Source organism: Gigantopelta aegis, chromosome 15 (genome assembly GCF_016097555.1).
Source record: "Gigantopelta aegis isolate Gae_Host chromosome 15, Gae_host_genome, whole genome shotgun sequence".
Classification (NCBI taxonomy): domain Eukaryota; kingdom Metazoa; phylum Mollusca; class Gastropoda; order Neomphalida; family Peltospiridae; genus Gigantopelta; species Gigantopelta aegis.
In genome coordinates this window covers 6,543,824-6,560,468 of record NC_054713.1, presented here as the reverse complement: position 1 = coordinate 6,560,468, position 16,645 = coordinate 6,543,824, and the positions used below count along the sequence as shown (strand labels likewise).

At 38.0% G+C, this 16,645-nt stretch overlaps 1 protein-coding gene across 1 annotated transcript; it reads left to right on the top strand.

Moving 5' to 3' along the window:
* The first annotated feature begins 41 nt into the window (after positions 1–41).
* Positions 42–8,918, top strand: LOC121390543 (centromere protein S-like). The gene is made up of 4 exons (XM_041522378.1): positions 42–157; positions 4,378–4,535; positions 6,374–6,440; positions 8,451–8,918. The coding sequence occupies exons 1-4, from the start codon at positions 98–100 to the stop codon at positions 8,592–8,594; spliced, it is 429 nt and encodes a 142-aa protein (XP_041378312.1). The 5' UTR covers positions 42–97; the 3' UTR covers positions 8,595–8,918.
* Positions 8,919–16,645: the final 7,727 nt, after the last annotated feature.

The window sequence follows — 16,645 nt, the reverse complement described above, 5'->3', positions numbered from 1 at the left end:
AATCATATTCCACTATATTTCAAAGTTGCATTTTAATAATATTTTTTTATATAAGCGGGATTTTTTGAGAATTTTGGAAACTTAAAACTGAGTTAACATGACATCGCGAAGTTCTTCAATTCATAACCTTGAATTTGACGAACTAGACAGAGCACAGGTATTTTAAAGGAGTTTAAATTTAATAACGAAGGAGGGTGTGCCAGAAGGGCGGTCACAAGGGGGTGCCACGGACCAGTTTCATGTTAGTCCACCCCACCCCAAATAATCGAGTGTGCCCCCCCCCCCCCCCCCCCCCCCCGTCCAAACGTTCCAGCATTAAGTTCATTCATGAGTCAGGCTTAGGTTTAGAGTTAACTTTAAGGTTAGTGATAGTATTAGCATGTATGCTCATTTCATAAGGCCAAGACTCGAGCAAGAGAATGAAAGTTATAGATTTGCGTCCGAACAATTTTAAAAATGCATGAGGCTTTTTTTCATTATTCATTATTTTTATTTATAATTATTTCCATAGTAGATTCAAGTCCAAATGTGGTCGACACATCAAGAGTTCGGCAATGTTTGGAATATACTGCTTCCTGCTTGAGGATTCAATGCTCTACTCAGCCTGAAGTATGTCGATCTCGCCCCGTGTCGATCTCGCCCTGGTGAAGTCGCCCCGGGCGAGTTCGCCAGGACTTATTTTCATCATTAGGCGAAGTTATCATACATATTAGACTTGCTAGAAGACATATATTACAACATATATTATAGTATATATATCTAATTTCATTATCAGCATGTTTTTGTGCCAAAACTACAGGGTTATACCACTTATACTACTATTTTTGTGTTGGGACATGCTGTGACGAGATCGCCATATTTACTTCCGCGTTGCATGTCTGTTTAGCGAAGTCAAACAATATTCAAGTTACAAGCAGTTTAATGTTTACTTCATTAAGTAAATACATGTGCAGTAGTCATGTTTTGATTTTCTTGTTGTAAAATGTAATACATTGGTAGTTTACTTGCAAGCCAGGGCGAGATCGCCAGGATTTTTCTTGTTTATGTTTACATGTTAACGATTATTTGATATATACTAAATACTAAAATATGCACTGAACCGACAAGGTACATTTATGATACATTATACCGGAGACACCAAGCGGGACATCAATTTCCTCATATCTGTGAGTGTCGTTGTCACTAAGGTAGGCTTGACGAAGACCAAGGTCTTGAATCTGTAAGATATTAATGTTCTTTGGTTAGAGATAGCATAATGATTATTTAAAAAATTAAACAAATTTTAAATTCAACAATCTGACCATCAATTTACACACACACACACACAATATATATGCAATAATAATAATGATATATTTACCTTTCTCCAGACAGCCTGTGTCCAGTGAAACGAACACCCCTTTATCTGTACGTCTGGGATCAGGGACGCAGCAGCTCTCCATAAGGCTGATTCAAAGTCAATCACCAGACGTTGTACCCTCGGTGCCTGGGGTAACATCCCAATGATCGCCTCCAAAACAGCCTTGTAGTCCTTTTTGCGATGTCCAGACATCAGGCAGAAAACAAGTGGTATCTGTTTTGCACAATCTTCATGCCTGATGAAAGAATGTATGCTAAAGAGCTGCGTGAACGGTTCCTTCACAAGCTTGAAGGTACCATCTGCGTACCAGCACTTGGATCTAGATAACAGCTGCAGCTGTTGATCTGTTGAAAAGATCAAATGCCGTTTTCTCCCAGTAGTGACATCTCCTTTAAAAGTAAATTAATAAACAATGAACAAAAAATAAATCAAGTAAATCAATAAAATTATATCAACATGAATAAACTGTCTATAATGGTTTAGTACTTGAAAGTAGTTAAAAAATAGCCATTTAAAAATATTTTAAGGGCTTATAGCTTCACGTACAAATAAAGGTTTTAATTGTTTGTCACCTTTTAAGAAGTTGTCTGGGATGAAATCCATTTTCAAATCGAATTCCAAGTCAGTTGGATTCTTCGGCCGGCTGGTCTGGCGACAGTAGTTTGCTGTGTGTACTAGACGATCGATCGTTGGCAGCGCTGGGCAGGGAGCCGGACCTAAATGTTCCTGGAATAGCTGATCAACGATACTCCCTGCTGATCTGAAGGGATCACTTTTCTAAACACATTAACATTACACAATGGTAATAAATAACATGCGAATTCTGTCCATGTATTTATTATAAATAAACAACACTTATCATCGAATAACGATGTATAGCATCCTCGTCGGTTCAGTGCATACTTTAGTATTTAGTATATATCAAATAATCGTTAAAATGTAAACTTAAACAAGAAAAATCCTGGCGATCTCGCCCCGGCTTGCAAGTAAACTACCAATGTATTACATTTTACAACAAGAAAATCAAAACATGACTACTGCACATGTATTTACTTAATGAAGTAAACATTAAACTGCTTGTAATTTGAATATTGTTGAGTTATAATGTACTGGCGACTTCGCTAAACAGACATGCAACACGGAAGTAAATATGGCAATCTCGCCACAGCGTCTCCCAACACAAAAATAGCGGTATAACCCTGTAGTTTTGGCACAAAAACATGCTGATAATGACAGTAGATATATAACTTCGCCTCACGATGAAAATAAGTCCTGGCGAACTCGCCCGGGGTGACTTCGCCAGGGCGAGATCGCTAGGCTCCATCAGCCTGACTAAGTCTACTGGGCTACACTTCAGAATTTATGACGGAGATGGCAGTTTTGGCGCGAAGGACCTCGTAGACATTACCACTATTGATGATTTGGAACTTGAATTTGTGTAATGATCATTAAGTGCCTTTTTTGTGCAAATAATGATTTTTTTTATAAATAATAAAAAATTTCAGCGATACCTTTCACGGCATGTGGGCGGTGGACGCAAATCTATAACTTTCATTCTCATGGCCTAAATGACAAACCTTGGAAAGATTTTGATCGTACCCCTCTATATATCAAAAGCGCTAAAGACTAACTGTAAAATTAACCCTAACTAACCATTGATTGAAAGGAGGGTACGGGTAGAACTCGCCCCGAACGCTCACCTGAGACTGACGCGCGGTCGGTCTAAGAACGATCCCTGTCGGTAGTCCATTGGGCTATGTCTTGTTCTAGCCAGTGCACCATGACCAGTGTTCGAGATTAACGGTATCCCGATATCCCGGGGATACCAGAATTTAATTTTGGATACCAGACTTCAATAACCCAGTATCCCACCGGGATACCATATAATATTGTTTATTTTGGTTTGTTTTTTAATCCTATGTTTTTATTTTTCACTGAAACAATGAACGTTGTCATTTACTGGTGAAGTCAAGTAACAGTGTCGTCCAAGTTTGTTACAATGTTATTTATGAATTTCATTTAAGTGGGATACTAAATTCTCAGGTGGGATACCAGATTTGAAAATGTTGGTATCCAACTGGGATACTACCCAACAATTTTAATCTCGAACACTGATGACCATATCAAAAGCTGTGGTAGGTGTTATCCTGTGTGTGGGATGATGCATTATAAATGATCCCTTTCTACTAATGAAAAATGTAGCGGGTGTCTACTGTTACAGGTGAAGTTTGACTTTCACTGCAATTTACCCATTTTTGTCAGAGTTATGGCCCTTGAACTTAGGCTATGTGAAATAAAAGATTCTGGACTTATTTTTTCTTGCACTTTTGCCTGAAGATACTAAACTATATATAACAGAACTTTTGTGTCAAGCTTGTTACAGATCAAGTTCGACTTTCATGGCGATCTACCCAAGTTTGGCATATAGTTATGGCCCTTGAATTTAGGAAAACATTTTTGTTGTTGCTATGCCTCACGAATTTGAGCTGAAATTTTGTTATTTCCCTTGAACTTGGCAGATACAAAAATTAGTTGGGGCTGGTAGGGAAGACATGTATATATACTCTTCAAAAAAAGTAAGGGAACCTGAAATATTAATATCAACTATTAGACCACAGACATCCTAGTAAAGAATGTTTTAAAAGGTCAGTTTATCAACACACCGAAACACATTCCATAGTTTGCACATGCATCATGCAGTTGCCCCGTACACATGCGTTGGGTGTCATTCTCGATTTTGACAATTTCCAGGAAGGTCCATTAATCACTGGAACATTTTTCATTCTGGTGATCATACAGTTGTTATTGTTTTGTTTTTAGTCATTTTTGTTGTTTGAATTTGCGATTTACTGATGAAAAACGTCAACTTTCAAATTTCACTTTTGACCCCAATCGTCCCAATATACCTTACAATTTTGGCAATTGTAAATTCTTATTAGAGTTCCCCTTCCTTTATTGAAGAGTATATATACACTGCTTTATCAGCACTTTCAGAATGTTTCTTTTTCTTTTTCCAGAGACTGAAAGCTGCTGTCCATTACACAGTGTTACAGATCTGTCGGGACGTTGAAGCGGATCTGGACGTCACAATCAACAAGCAGTTGATAGCGGCACTCTCAGAGACGACGTGGAGACAATGTGAGAGCTTTTCTCAAGATCTCGAACTGTTCGCCAAGTAAGTCCTCAGGATTTCATGTACATAAAGAGGGAAGGATTTAGCTCAGTCGGTTGAGTGCTCGCTTGATGTACTTGCATCGCATTGTCGAACCACCTCAGTGAATCCATTCAGCTGAATGTTTTTTCTCTCGTTTCAATCAGTGTACAGGAACTGGTCATTGTTCGCCAAGTAAGTCCTCAGGATTTCATGTACATAATGAGGGTGGGAGTTAGCTCAGTCAGTTGAGTGCTTGCTTGAGGTACTTGCATCGCATTGTCGAACCACCTGCCATACCCAAAAATTTCTTTCTGGCAGAAGCACTGACCTCAGTGGATCCATTCAGCTGATTGTTTGTTTCTTGTTCCAACCAGTGCACCAGAACTGGTCAAAGGCCATGGTATTTGCTTTCCTGTCTGTAGAAAAGTGTATATAAAAGATCCCTTGCTGCATTAGGGTTTCCTCTGATGACTGTTTTAATTAATTACCAAATGTTTAAAACCCAATAGCCGATGACTAATAAACCAGTATGCTCTAGTGGTGTTGTTAAACAAAACAAACTTTAATTCTGATGACTACTTACAAGTTAGAATTATCATATGGTTGACATGTAGCAGGTTTATCCTGTGAAGGTAAGCATGGGATATTCTGCATGGCTCTGTCGGGTGGAATTTCTCATTTGGCCTGAACAGGATAAAGCAGATATCTGACGTCATTAACTAGTTATTAGCTTTATCCTGCAGACCATAAAAATTAATAGGAAATGGTATTATTTCTGTTATTTCAGCCACATTGTACGAGGTGACCTAGAGGTCAAATGATTTTTTTGGGGATGTAGCTATGTGTGTGATGTCACATGAGTGACGTCAAAAGTCAATCTGCTTTATCTGTCATCATATTCTGTCAGTAGAAATGGCAGTTATAGAATAAAACTGTATATATTCAATTGCCCCTTTTTCTAGCTTTTAAAAAAGCTACATTTCATTGGGTTGCCCTTTTCACGGGTTGGTACTTCTGCCCTTTTTCACTTAGTCTCCCTCCAAAAAATATTCTGGATCTGCTGGTGAGTTTATAGGGATATGAGGTACAATGTACAAGCAGTCATGGTGACGTTGATAATAAAAATATTTATTATCCACGTAGTTCAAGATATTCAGGGAAGTATGACCCACGTGTGTCACAATGATTTCACTGTCACAACGAATGACGTAATTTTGTGAAGTGACGTCATAACTTAATGCAGCTTCCCCAGTGTAAATGCTTGTCAAAATGACATCATTTCGGGGAAATAATGTTGTTTCTTCATCTCTGTTTAGTTATGCTTGAAAGGTTTTGACATGGTCCTAGCTTGTTATTCATGAAAATAATATTTTGGATAATATGGATAATAAAGAAATTATTACACTCGCATATAAATCATACTGATTTTACGAAACTTGTGTCAGGATTCATGTATTACCCTTGCTCTCACTCGGGTAATACAAAAATACTGACACTCGTTTCGTAAAATCAGTACGACACACAAGCTCATATAATAATCTCTATATATGTGAGTTTATCTTGTAAGGTGTGAATATCTGTTTTATTATATATACAGGCCATAGGATTTCAAATTTAATGGAAAACACTTTTTCGGTTCCGTGCCTTGTGATTATGGGAACCCACTGGAAACTGTTTTCAAAAAATAATTATATAAAATGTATATGTTATTTTCGTTGAAATAGTCAGTTGTACACAATATAATAATCATGGGAAATGAAATTTCGGTTCTGTGATGTTACCAACACAGTACTGGAAACATTTGTTTCCCTGAAATCGGAAGGCCTGCATATACATAATTTATTTTACTTTACTTTCAGACACGCTAAAAGGACAACAGTCAACCCAGACGATGTTAAGATGTTGGTTAGAAAGGCTCCAAATTTGGTAATATTTTATTACTTTTAATTTTTTACCTTTTCATAATAAATTAGTTTTTACTAAGGTAACTTACTTTTAATGTAATGAAATAGTCTAGACAGCAGTCGTTACATTATAGTTGCTGGATTTAGGATGTAACAATAATTCTAATGTCAATAAATTCATGTTTTTCTTTAATCAGAGTATGACAAATATTTTGAAAAGTCACTAGCCACAGGGCTAGTGGGTTTGTGAAAACCACTAGCCCACCAAGATAAAGCACTAGCCCAAATTCCTGATCAATTATAACTGGATTTTTATATAATTTTTGTAACATTACACATTTACGAGTATAACAGTAAAATAAAACAAACACTTAAATCATGTTGTAACTTTCAGTTTTTTGTCGTGTCGTACGTTTTGTCTTTTGTCAAGTGTGATCCATCGTCATTGTCCCGTTTTTGTTTTTACCCTCCCCCCGGGGAAAAATAATTGAGCAAACTCTTGGTTGGTATCTAAAAACACTATCAAAATAATTAAATTTAAATGATGGTATGACAGTGTGACACACGGTAATAGATGGTTCTGTGTATTTGGTAGTTGGTTATATATTTAGGGCCTACTATTTATGTCGCCAGGAACGGTGATGCCAAATACAGGGCATTATTCCGTGTCAGACCGATATCAAAAGAATATAACGGCGACATCTAATCCGTTGTTAATTGATGAACAAAAAAGGTATTATCTTGTATCGGCAGCTGTGACGTATTATCCAAACTGATACACGTAATAGGCCAAGCCGAGTCATTGCATATGCGGTTACCATTAAAGTAAATTGTTTTCCTGATTGCCGATAACCACATGTTAGCGAAGTGTTAAATTAGAATAAAACAAACACTGAAATTCAAAGCATGGCTGGGGTTTACTTGATTGAGATTAACCTGTCGTCGCGATTGGTGATTTCCAAGTTCTTAGCCTAAAACATGTGCGAGATTAACGACCACGTGACGTGTCTAACCAATCAAAACACGCATGTCATTAGACTTTATTTCCTGTGCCAGAAACTTGAAAGGGAAAGGTAAACAATGCATGCTGTAACTGTGACGATGTAGAGATAGCATGTTACTGCAGTTTGCAGGCCTAGCTCAAGTGGATTATTATTATATACTCATTGCGTTGTTGATATTATTCGATGACAAACGTCACAATCAAATTTATTAAACGAAATTTCAGCCGAGAGAAAAAGAAAGAAAGAAAGAAAAAAACCCACGATCGAGCGATGACGAGAGGAGGGGGGAAACCACTAGCCCACAGGGGCTAGTGGTTTTGCGTTTCTCACTAGCCCGAACTTAAAAACCACTAGCCACGGGCGTCGGGCTAGCGGATTTGTCGAACTCTGCTTTAATAGTATTTCAGCCTTCATTGAGCCTTCATTGAGCTATGGCTATTTGGGGTCTAACATGCAGGGGTTGAAGTTTAATTTTTATGGGTTACAGTAAGTGTTACCTTTGGTTTCATAACAGAAATTAGGTCAGCAAGGTAAATTGGAAAGGCACCAAGACAAATTATGATTAATTAATCAAAGTCAGGAATGTGAGAGCTACGTGGAAACGCATAAATGTGCTTTTCCATTTCATCTTAAAAAACAAAAAAAAGCAAAAACGAAAGTTGTATCACGCGATCGCAAGTAGTATTAGTGCGTATTACATTCCCGTGGCTAGATTTTGTCAGCTTTGCTGCAATTAGCCAGTTTTGTCCAATCCAGAATATGCTATTTGAAATCCTTTATTCGACTTGGGAAGAAAGAAGGTGAGCAGTAAGCTTTTCTGTTCCACCCACTCTCACATCCCTGCAATGTGCTCTTCAAAAGAGAAGCACGAAGGCAACTTCCTATCAAGTTTTGTCAGACAAAATCATTTCACCCTGGTCGCCTTGGTCTCTAGCCTATGCAGATTTTTTGATGCCTTTTATCAAATTACGGTAATAATTTTTACTCAAAATGTTTAATTTTTTCTTGTTTTCTTCATTTTTTTCTAGTTACAACACATCTCCAATATGTACGAGGAGAAAGTGAAAAAAGATGAACCGAAGAAAAAGGTACGGAAACCTAAAAAGAATGTATCAAAAACATCAACAGATGTAACCATAGAAACTGATGCTGACTCTATTGTGCCAGACTGAACAGGTTTCCATGGAGACTGAAAGATGTGATTTTGCACTTTTTGCAAAGGGTGTGTTCCCTGATAATAGACCTCACCAACAGATGAATGTAATTTATTTTACCATCAGAAATCTCATTGTTATGGAGGTTTTTGTTGACATATTCAGGTGCTTTTAGATCAAGATAAACTGATGGTATTTCATCGGCTAGTGTTCTATTTCCAACCAGTGCATCACAACTGGTCAAAGGCCGTGGTATGTGCTTTCCTGTCTGTAGGAAAGTGTATATAAAAGATCCCTTGCTGCATTAGAAAAAATGTAGCAGGTTTCCTCTGATGACTACGTGTCGGAAGTACCAAGTGTCTGACATCCAATAGCCGATGATGAATTTGTATATGTGCTCTAGTACTTTAACTTTAACTTTTATTTGTAAGTGTAAGGCCATTAAACAAAACAAACAAACTTCAGTCCTTATGGTTTGACGCGAGCTAATTACTTTGAATTGTTACACTGGGAGCAATTGCTCTTCTACATAAGTTCAGCAGAGCAGTTTCTTGCTCATCCTCAAATTTTCAGATCATAAGCACTGAAACTTCTTCGTCAGCTAGTGTAACTTTAATGCTGGCTTCATTTTACAAATTGCAGTACATATTAACTGCATTGTTTAGGAAGGTGTTTAACATTGTTACTACTCCGTAGTCTTGTACTTTGAACACATAATGCACTCAAAAGTAAACATTGTCATTGAGTCATAGAAATCGAACCCACTTTTGATCTCCACACACCAGTATCAATTTCCCGAATCCACATTGATGTACTTTGAACAGGTAGTAGACTTCAGATGTTGATATTTGACACAGCAGTCGTTGAAAGTACATCAAAGTGAATTGATGTGCATATACCAAATACTGTTATTTAATCGTAACAGTAGTGTCCCATTTCTCTCATATGACGTTAATGTTAAGGGCTGTCTGGTCGTTTTCATATTGATGTAACGCGACATCATAACTGGAACCAAACCACATTGTCATTGACACCCTCCTTCCCCCCCCCCCCCCCCCCCCCCCCACCCCCCCCCCCCCCCCCCCCCCCCCCAAAAAAAAAAAAAAATTGGGGGGAATTTACAAGCTTGGGAGGGGTGTGCACCCCTCATCGGAGTTGTGCCCGAATTGCTGGCAACTGCTCCCTCTTGGATAGCTGAGGTTTGTGCCCAGGAAAGTGTGCTTGAACCTTAATTGGATATAAATGAATTGATGTGAAATTAATTTTAAAAATTATAACAAATATTCTGACCTGATATGTGTATCTATAGTACCAAGTAAATCATTCTGGGTTTTTTTATTATATACAATTCTTTCTTTTTTTCACTTCCACAAGTAATTATTAGTTCCTACCAGTCCAACCTGAGGGGACTATAGGTTTCATCTCCATCCTTCTGTCTATCTGTCTGTCCCACATATAGTTTTCCGGATGTTATTTTTTCATAATACTTTGAGATTTTGACTTAAAATAGTTAAATGGCGATTTACCCATTTTTCACAGAGTTATGGCCCTTGAACTTAGGACATAAAATCAATTTGTTGGGTTTATTTAAAAAAAAAATTATCAACTTTTTAACTAATTTGTATTTCCAAAATTCTGCACATTTTCAACCACACCCACTTCTGTCCCAGACCCAGTCACTGGCGAAGTCAGAAATTGTGCCTGGGAGAGACATGCTTGAACCTTAATTGGATATAGGCACACTAATATGTTATCCAATCCAATCCAATCCAGTCCAGTTTGTTGGGGTCTGGTAGGGGACATGTTTTGCTTTAGCAGTACTCTCAGATTGCTTGTTATTATTTTTAAAAACTTTTATTTCCCTAGATCATTGGATGTCATGGTTGTGATGCCTTGAATCATTGTTTTACAATGTACAACAATAATAAAGCTATAATGCATGATTCATTAATTGTATATTTATGATATTGGTAATTAAAGTTCATTTTGTAGTTCTTTGTTTTAATTTTAATGTTGGTTTGTTTATGTGTGTTCTTAATTCTGATCTTCACTGATCGATTATAATCGAAAAGGGTTCGGTTTCACTCTTTCAAGGCGGGTGGGACGTAGCCCAGTGGTAAAGCGTCCACCTGATGTGGGGTCGGTCTAGGATCGATCCTCATTGGTGGCTCATTGAGCCATTACTCATTCAGACAGTGCACCATGATTAGTATATCAAAGGTTGTGGTATGTGTTATCCTATCTAAGGGATGGTGCTGCATATAAAAGATCCCTTGCTACTAATGAAAAAAAATTGCAGGTTTCCTCTCTAAGACTATGTCAAAATTACCAAATGTTTCACATATATTAGACGATGATTAATAATCAATGTGCTCAAGAGAGTTGTGTTAACAAAAAAAAAAAACCCCACACACTTTTAAGTACTATCAATGAAATGTGATGATCGATTATTAAAAAATCTATAATCATTTTCATTTCAATTTACTTTTGTTCTTGCTTATATCCACGCTGTCTTGGGCACACACCTCAGATATCAGAGCTGGGTTAGTGGTTAGTGAGAGAAAAGCGTTACACCCATTGAGTCGTTAAAACTCGCTTTGGAACTGGTATTGGGCTACGAACCCTGTACGTACCAGCCTTATGCCCTCCAGTTTAGATGATGGAATGGATGTAAATTAGTTGGGGTTTGATTTCATTTGTGTGTAACATAAATGTCAAACTGTCCAATTGTGTATTTGCAGTTCTAACGTTTGCAAGATGCTCCAAATTGGAGGTAACTCTTACTGGTCTAAATATGTTGTGGTATAGTTATCTACCTTTCAATAAATTCTCCATACACAATTTTAAGTTTACATGCGTTTTAAGACGATGGCATTCTTCTTCTCGCCTGTTCTTAATAAAGATATATTTTCCAAGGGCAGACACATGAAACATTTAAGAGGGACACGGACCAACTCTATGAAATGGATATTTAAATGTTTTAAAGGGTATACAGATCATATCCCTTGAATCCGCCCTTGTTTTCCGGTAGTAAATAGCACATGAAGCGGTTATCAGGGTCGGTGTGGGATCGATCCCTGTCGGTGGGCCCCTTGGGCTATTTCTCCTTCCAGCCAGTGCACCACGACTGGTATATCAAAGGCTGGGACATGTGCTATCCTGTTTATGGGATGGTGCATATAAAAGATCCCTCGCTTCTAATGAAAAAATGTCAGAATTACCAAATGTTTGACATCCAATAGCTGATGATAAAAAAATCAATGTGATCTAGTGGTGTCGTTAAACAAAACAAACTTTGTACCATAAAACTGAAAATTATTATAATTTGCTACTCTGCTGTACCACTAGCCCCAAGATAAAGCGCTCGCCTGGTGCGCCGTTGGTCTCCGTCGGTGAGGTCACTGAGCTATTTCTCGTTCTAACCGTTCTCCACAACTGGTGAAATTGTTTATGCATTTTTTAAATTAATTTTTAAGCTAAAGTTTGTTTTGCTTAACGACACCACTATTGGATGGTAAACATTATTAAAAGGACACTCCTGAATTTGCAGACATTGAAAAATGTTTTCGACTAAAAGAACCTTTTCGGTGACTAAAATTTCATATTAAATACGTTTTCTCGTTTAGAATGCCAACTGTATCTGCGAACGTGTGCTAATGTTTGTAGTAACCATTGTTCATTTCCCCGTAATATATATTTTTTCGTACATACGAAATTATTCGAAAATAATATTTGGTTTGGGCTACTACAAATATTAGGACGACAACAAACACTTAAAGAAATACAGATACTGCTATTTTAAACAGAAAAATATCTTTAATATGTGATCTTAGTTACTAAAAAGGATCTGTTAGTCAGAAACATGTTACAATGGCAGAAAACGCAAACCAGTCCGTTTAAAGGCACAGGCCTAGTTTTCAATCCGTAATAATGGACACAAAGTTTGATTAAGTTACAGACCTGTGACACATTTGGATAACGTTACAAGAGAGTGAAACAAGAGTCCGTGAAGTTGAAACGGTGAAATACCGTTAAAAATAGACTAAAACTTGACTGCATAACTGTTACTTCTCAGACGCACGTGCGTTTTTAGAAATATAAAAACTACATTTGTTTTATATTAGAAACACCAGGATGACCGGAAAAACTTCGGTTGTATGGAAATGGATAAGCTAAACAATAAAATATAAGTAATGTTTGATTTCAGTGATCATAAACGGCTCTAATAGTGAAAAGTGTGTCTTAGTGTTTAGAACCTGGGGTCTGTCCCTTTAATTATTTAATTATTTAGTTTTAATTAGGTTAGGGCTAGGGTGGAAGGTAACAAAAAGTAAAGTTTGTTTTATTTAACGACGCCACTAGAACACATTGATTTATTAATCATCGGCTGGTGGATGTCAAACATTTGGTAATTTCGACACATAGTCTTAGAGAGGAAACTGTTTTTTTTAGAGGAAACCCGCTGTCGCCACATAGGCTACTCTTTTACGACAGGCAGCTAGGTATCTTTTGTTTGCGCTTCCCACAGACAGGACATCACAAACCATGGCCTTTGTTGAACCAGTTATGGATCACTGGTCGGTGCAAGTGGTTTACACCCACCCATGCCTCGACTGGGATCCAAACCCAGTACCTACCAGCCTGTAGACCGATGGACTAACCACGACGCCACCAAGGCCGGTAGGGTGGAAGGTGCACTGTTTATAGTTCAAAGCAGAAGTTAATAAACAATAAATAAAGTTTGTTTTGTTTAACGACACCACTAGAACACATTGATTTATTAATCATCGGCTGGTGGATGTCAAACATTTGGTAATTTCGACACATAGTCTTAGAGAGGAAACCCGCTACATTTTTCCATTAGTAATAAGGAATCTTTTATATGCACCATCCCACAGACGGGATAGCACATACCACAGCCTTTGATATACCATTGGCTGGAACGAGAACTAATATCCCAGTGGGCCTAATGCTGGGGATCGATCCCAGACTGGCCGCACATCAGGCGCGTTTTACCACTGGGCTACGTCTCGCCCTAACTTAATAACCACTTTTAGTAGGTAGGAAGGTAGATAGGAACTGGTTTAATGTGCTTACATCCAACTAAGGTTCAGGCACGCTGGTTGTGGGTACACACTTTGACATTGCACAAGTTTGTAGGCTACCTAAAACGAGAAAGGGAGGGGCGTTAATGACGTGGTGGGGAATAACACTTTGCTAGAGAGAAAACAAAACTTGAATAAATTAACGCTTTTGGCGAAAACCGCCAATAAATTTGACATGCGGCATTTATATATAATGATGTATGTTTATGTTGATTAAACTGTTCTATCTAGCAGTTCTGCTATGTCGTCTATAATACTTGATTTGTTGGTACGCATTCTTTATAGATCGTTTAATAACAGCACACTGACAACAAAAACATTCGCTAGAATTCGTCCCATGAAGAAATATCAACGTAAAAGAATCATAAATAATTCTACAGGCAGACCACGATTTTTGTTGTAGGCGACTTTACATCTGTATACTCGTAATTCTACTGTGACATTCTTTCTAATAAACCCGCACCCAGCCATGTGTATATGTCAACATTGGTTTAGTATCACAGGGAGGATTAAACCAAGTGTGTAATGTTTTTATTTATCCTTTGTTATGTGGGGGATTTTTTTTCTAGGTATTTAATGTACAAGGTATGTTTAGGTTAGGTAGTAAAACGTGCGGAGTAACAACAATGTGTTGATTCAGACATTAGTATGAAATTACAAAGATGTTGACGTCGTTATAAAGGACTGTTAAAATTAATGTCCCACGTGTTGCTTTTCAGAATTTGTCAGACAAGAGAGGTTGAAGTTGATGATTTTTTTTGGCTTGTCCCTGGCGACAAGATAGAGAAAAAAACAAAACCCAAAGTGTGTGCTTGGATTCCTTCACCTAAATAGTATGGCCCAGTTGTACATGTGGGTGCGTCTTTCTCTGTCTCTCTGTCTATGTCTCTGTCTCTGTCTTTCCCTCTCTGTCTCTGTCTCTCTCTCTCTCTCTGTCTCTCTCTCTCTCTCTCTCTCTCTCTCTCTCTCTCTCTCTCTCTCTCTCTCTCTCTCTCTCTCTCTCTGTGTGTCTCTCTGTCTTTATCTCTGTCTCTCTCAAACGCTGTCTCTCTGTCTGTCTGTCTGTTTCTCTCTGTCTCTCTGTGTTTCTCTCTGTCTCTCTGTCTCTTCCTCTCTCTCTCTCTCTCTCTCTCTCTCTCTCTCTCTCTCTCTCTCTCTCTCTGTCTGTCTGTGTGTGTCTGTGTCTGTGTCTGTCTGTCTGTGTCTGTCTGTCTGTCTGTCTGTCTCTCTCTCTCTCTCTCTCTCTCTCTCTCTCTCTCTCTCTCTCTCTCTCTCTCTCTCTCTCTCTCTCTCTCTCTCTCTCTCTCTTTCCACTGTGTCTTTCCAACCCACTGAAGCTAACCGTTGATCTTACAGCCCTGTATGGTATTTCTGTCTAATACTTAGTTTCTTCTTTCAAAAGTAATCTTTTCATGTCTCTGGAGCATTGTTAAATTCCAATCTATGCGTATAATCATCTCCAAATTATATTTACCATCAGTAAAAGTGTTTTACATTGTCACCCATCCCGATGATTTGATATGGTGCATTTCTGAAAAGTACTTATAAAAACTTAATATCATCGAAATTCTAACGCTTCAGCCAATCAGAAATACCTTTTATATACAGGCACTGATATTAAAAAAACCCAAAAAACATTTCTTATTTAATTTTAGTCATTAAAACGTGTTAAACAAACCACCAACCCCCCCCACCCCCCCCCCCCCCCCCCCCGGGACACGCGCCCCCCCCTCTTAACCCCCCCCCCCCCCCCCCCCCCCCCCCCCCCACACCCCCCCCCCCCCCCCCACCCCCCCCCCCCCCCCCCCCACCCCCCCCCCCCCACCCACACACACACACCAAAAAAAGAAAGAAGAAAAAAGAACCCCCAAAACTGTACTGAAAGGACTATTAAAAAAAAACCCCTATCCTGACTTTGCTTCAACTGTAAAGCGTTAACGACTATTAGATCCTTTTTGAAAATTACAAAAAGTTTAGTTTTTTTTAACGACACCACTAGATCACATTGATTAATTAATTATCGGCTATTGGATGTCAACATTTTGATAATCCTGACTCGTAGTCATCAAAGGAAACCCGCAACATTTTTTGTTTCTAATGCAGCAAGGGATCTTTTATATCCACTTTCCCACAGACGGGAAAGCACATACCACGGCCTTTGACCAGTTGTGGCACACTGGTTGGAACGAGAAAACAGATCCATTTTAATGACCGAAGTTACATATTAAAGATATTTTCTTGTTTAGAATATCAGTATCTGTATAAACAAGGTGTTTGTCATCATCCTAATGTTTGTAATAGCACAAACCAAAGTTTACCTCCCAATAATCATGTACGTACGAAAAAGGAAGGAAATGTTTTATTTAACGACGCACTCAACACATTTTATTTACTGTTATATGGCGTCAGACATAATATGGTAAGGACCACACAGATACTGAGAGAGGAAACCCGCTGTCGCCACTTCATGGGCTACTCTTTTTTCGATTAGCAGCAAGGGATCTTTTATATGCACCATCCCACAGACAGGATAGCACATACTACGGTCTTTATTACACCAGTTTTGGAGCATTAGCTGGAACGAGAAATCGTACGAAAAAATACATAATACAAAGTCATTGTTATAGACATTAGAACACGACCGCAAACATATTGGATACACAGACATTGGTATTCTGAACAAGAAAATTTATTTAATGTGCAGATTTAGTAGCAAGAAAAAAAAAGAAAGAAAGAAAAAAAAGAAAAAAAAAAAAGAAAAAAAAAAAAAAAAAAAAAAAAAAAAAAAAAAAAAAAAAAAAGAAAGAAAGAAAAAAAAGAAAAAAAAAAAAGAAAGAAAGAAAGAGGCCCCGCGAGACGGAAACTTCATACAATGTCTGCAAACGTCGGATAGTCCCTTTGAGCAAGAAACTGCAAATTTCTTACTCAAAATATCCATATAATACGATAACATAGTTTTAAAGC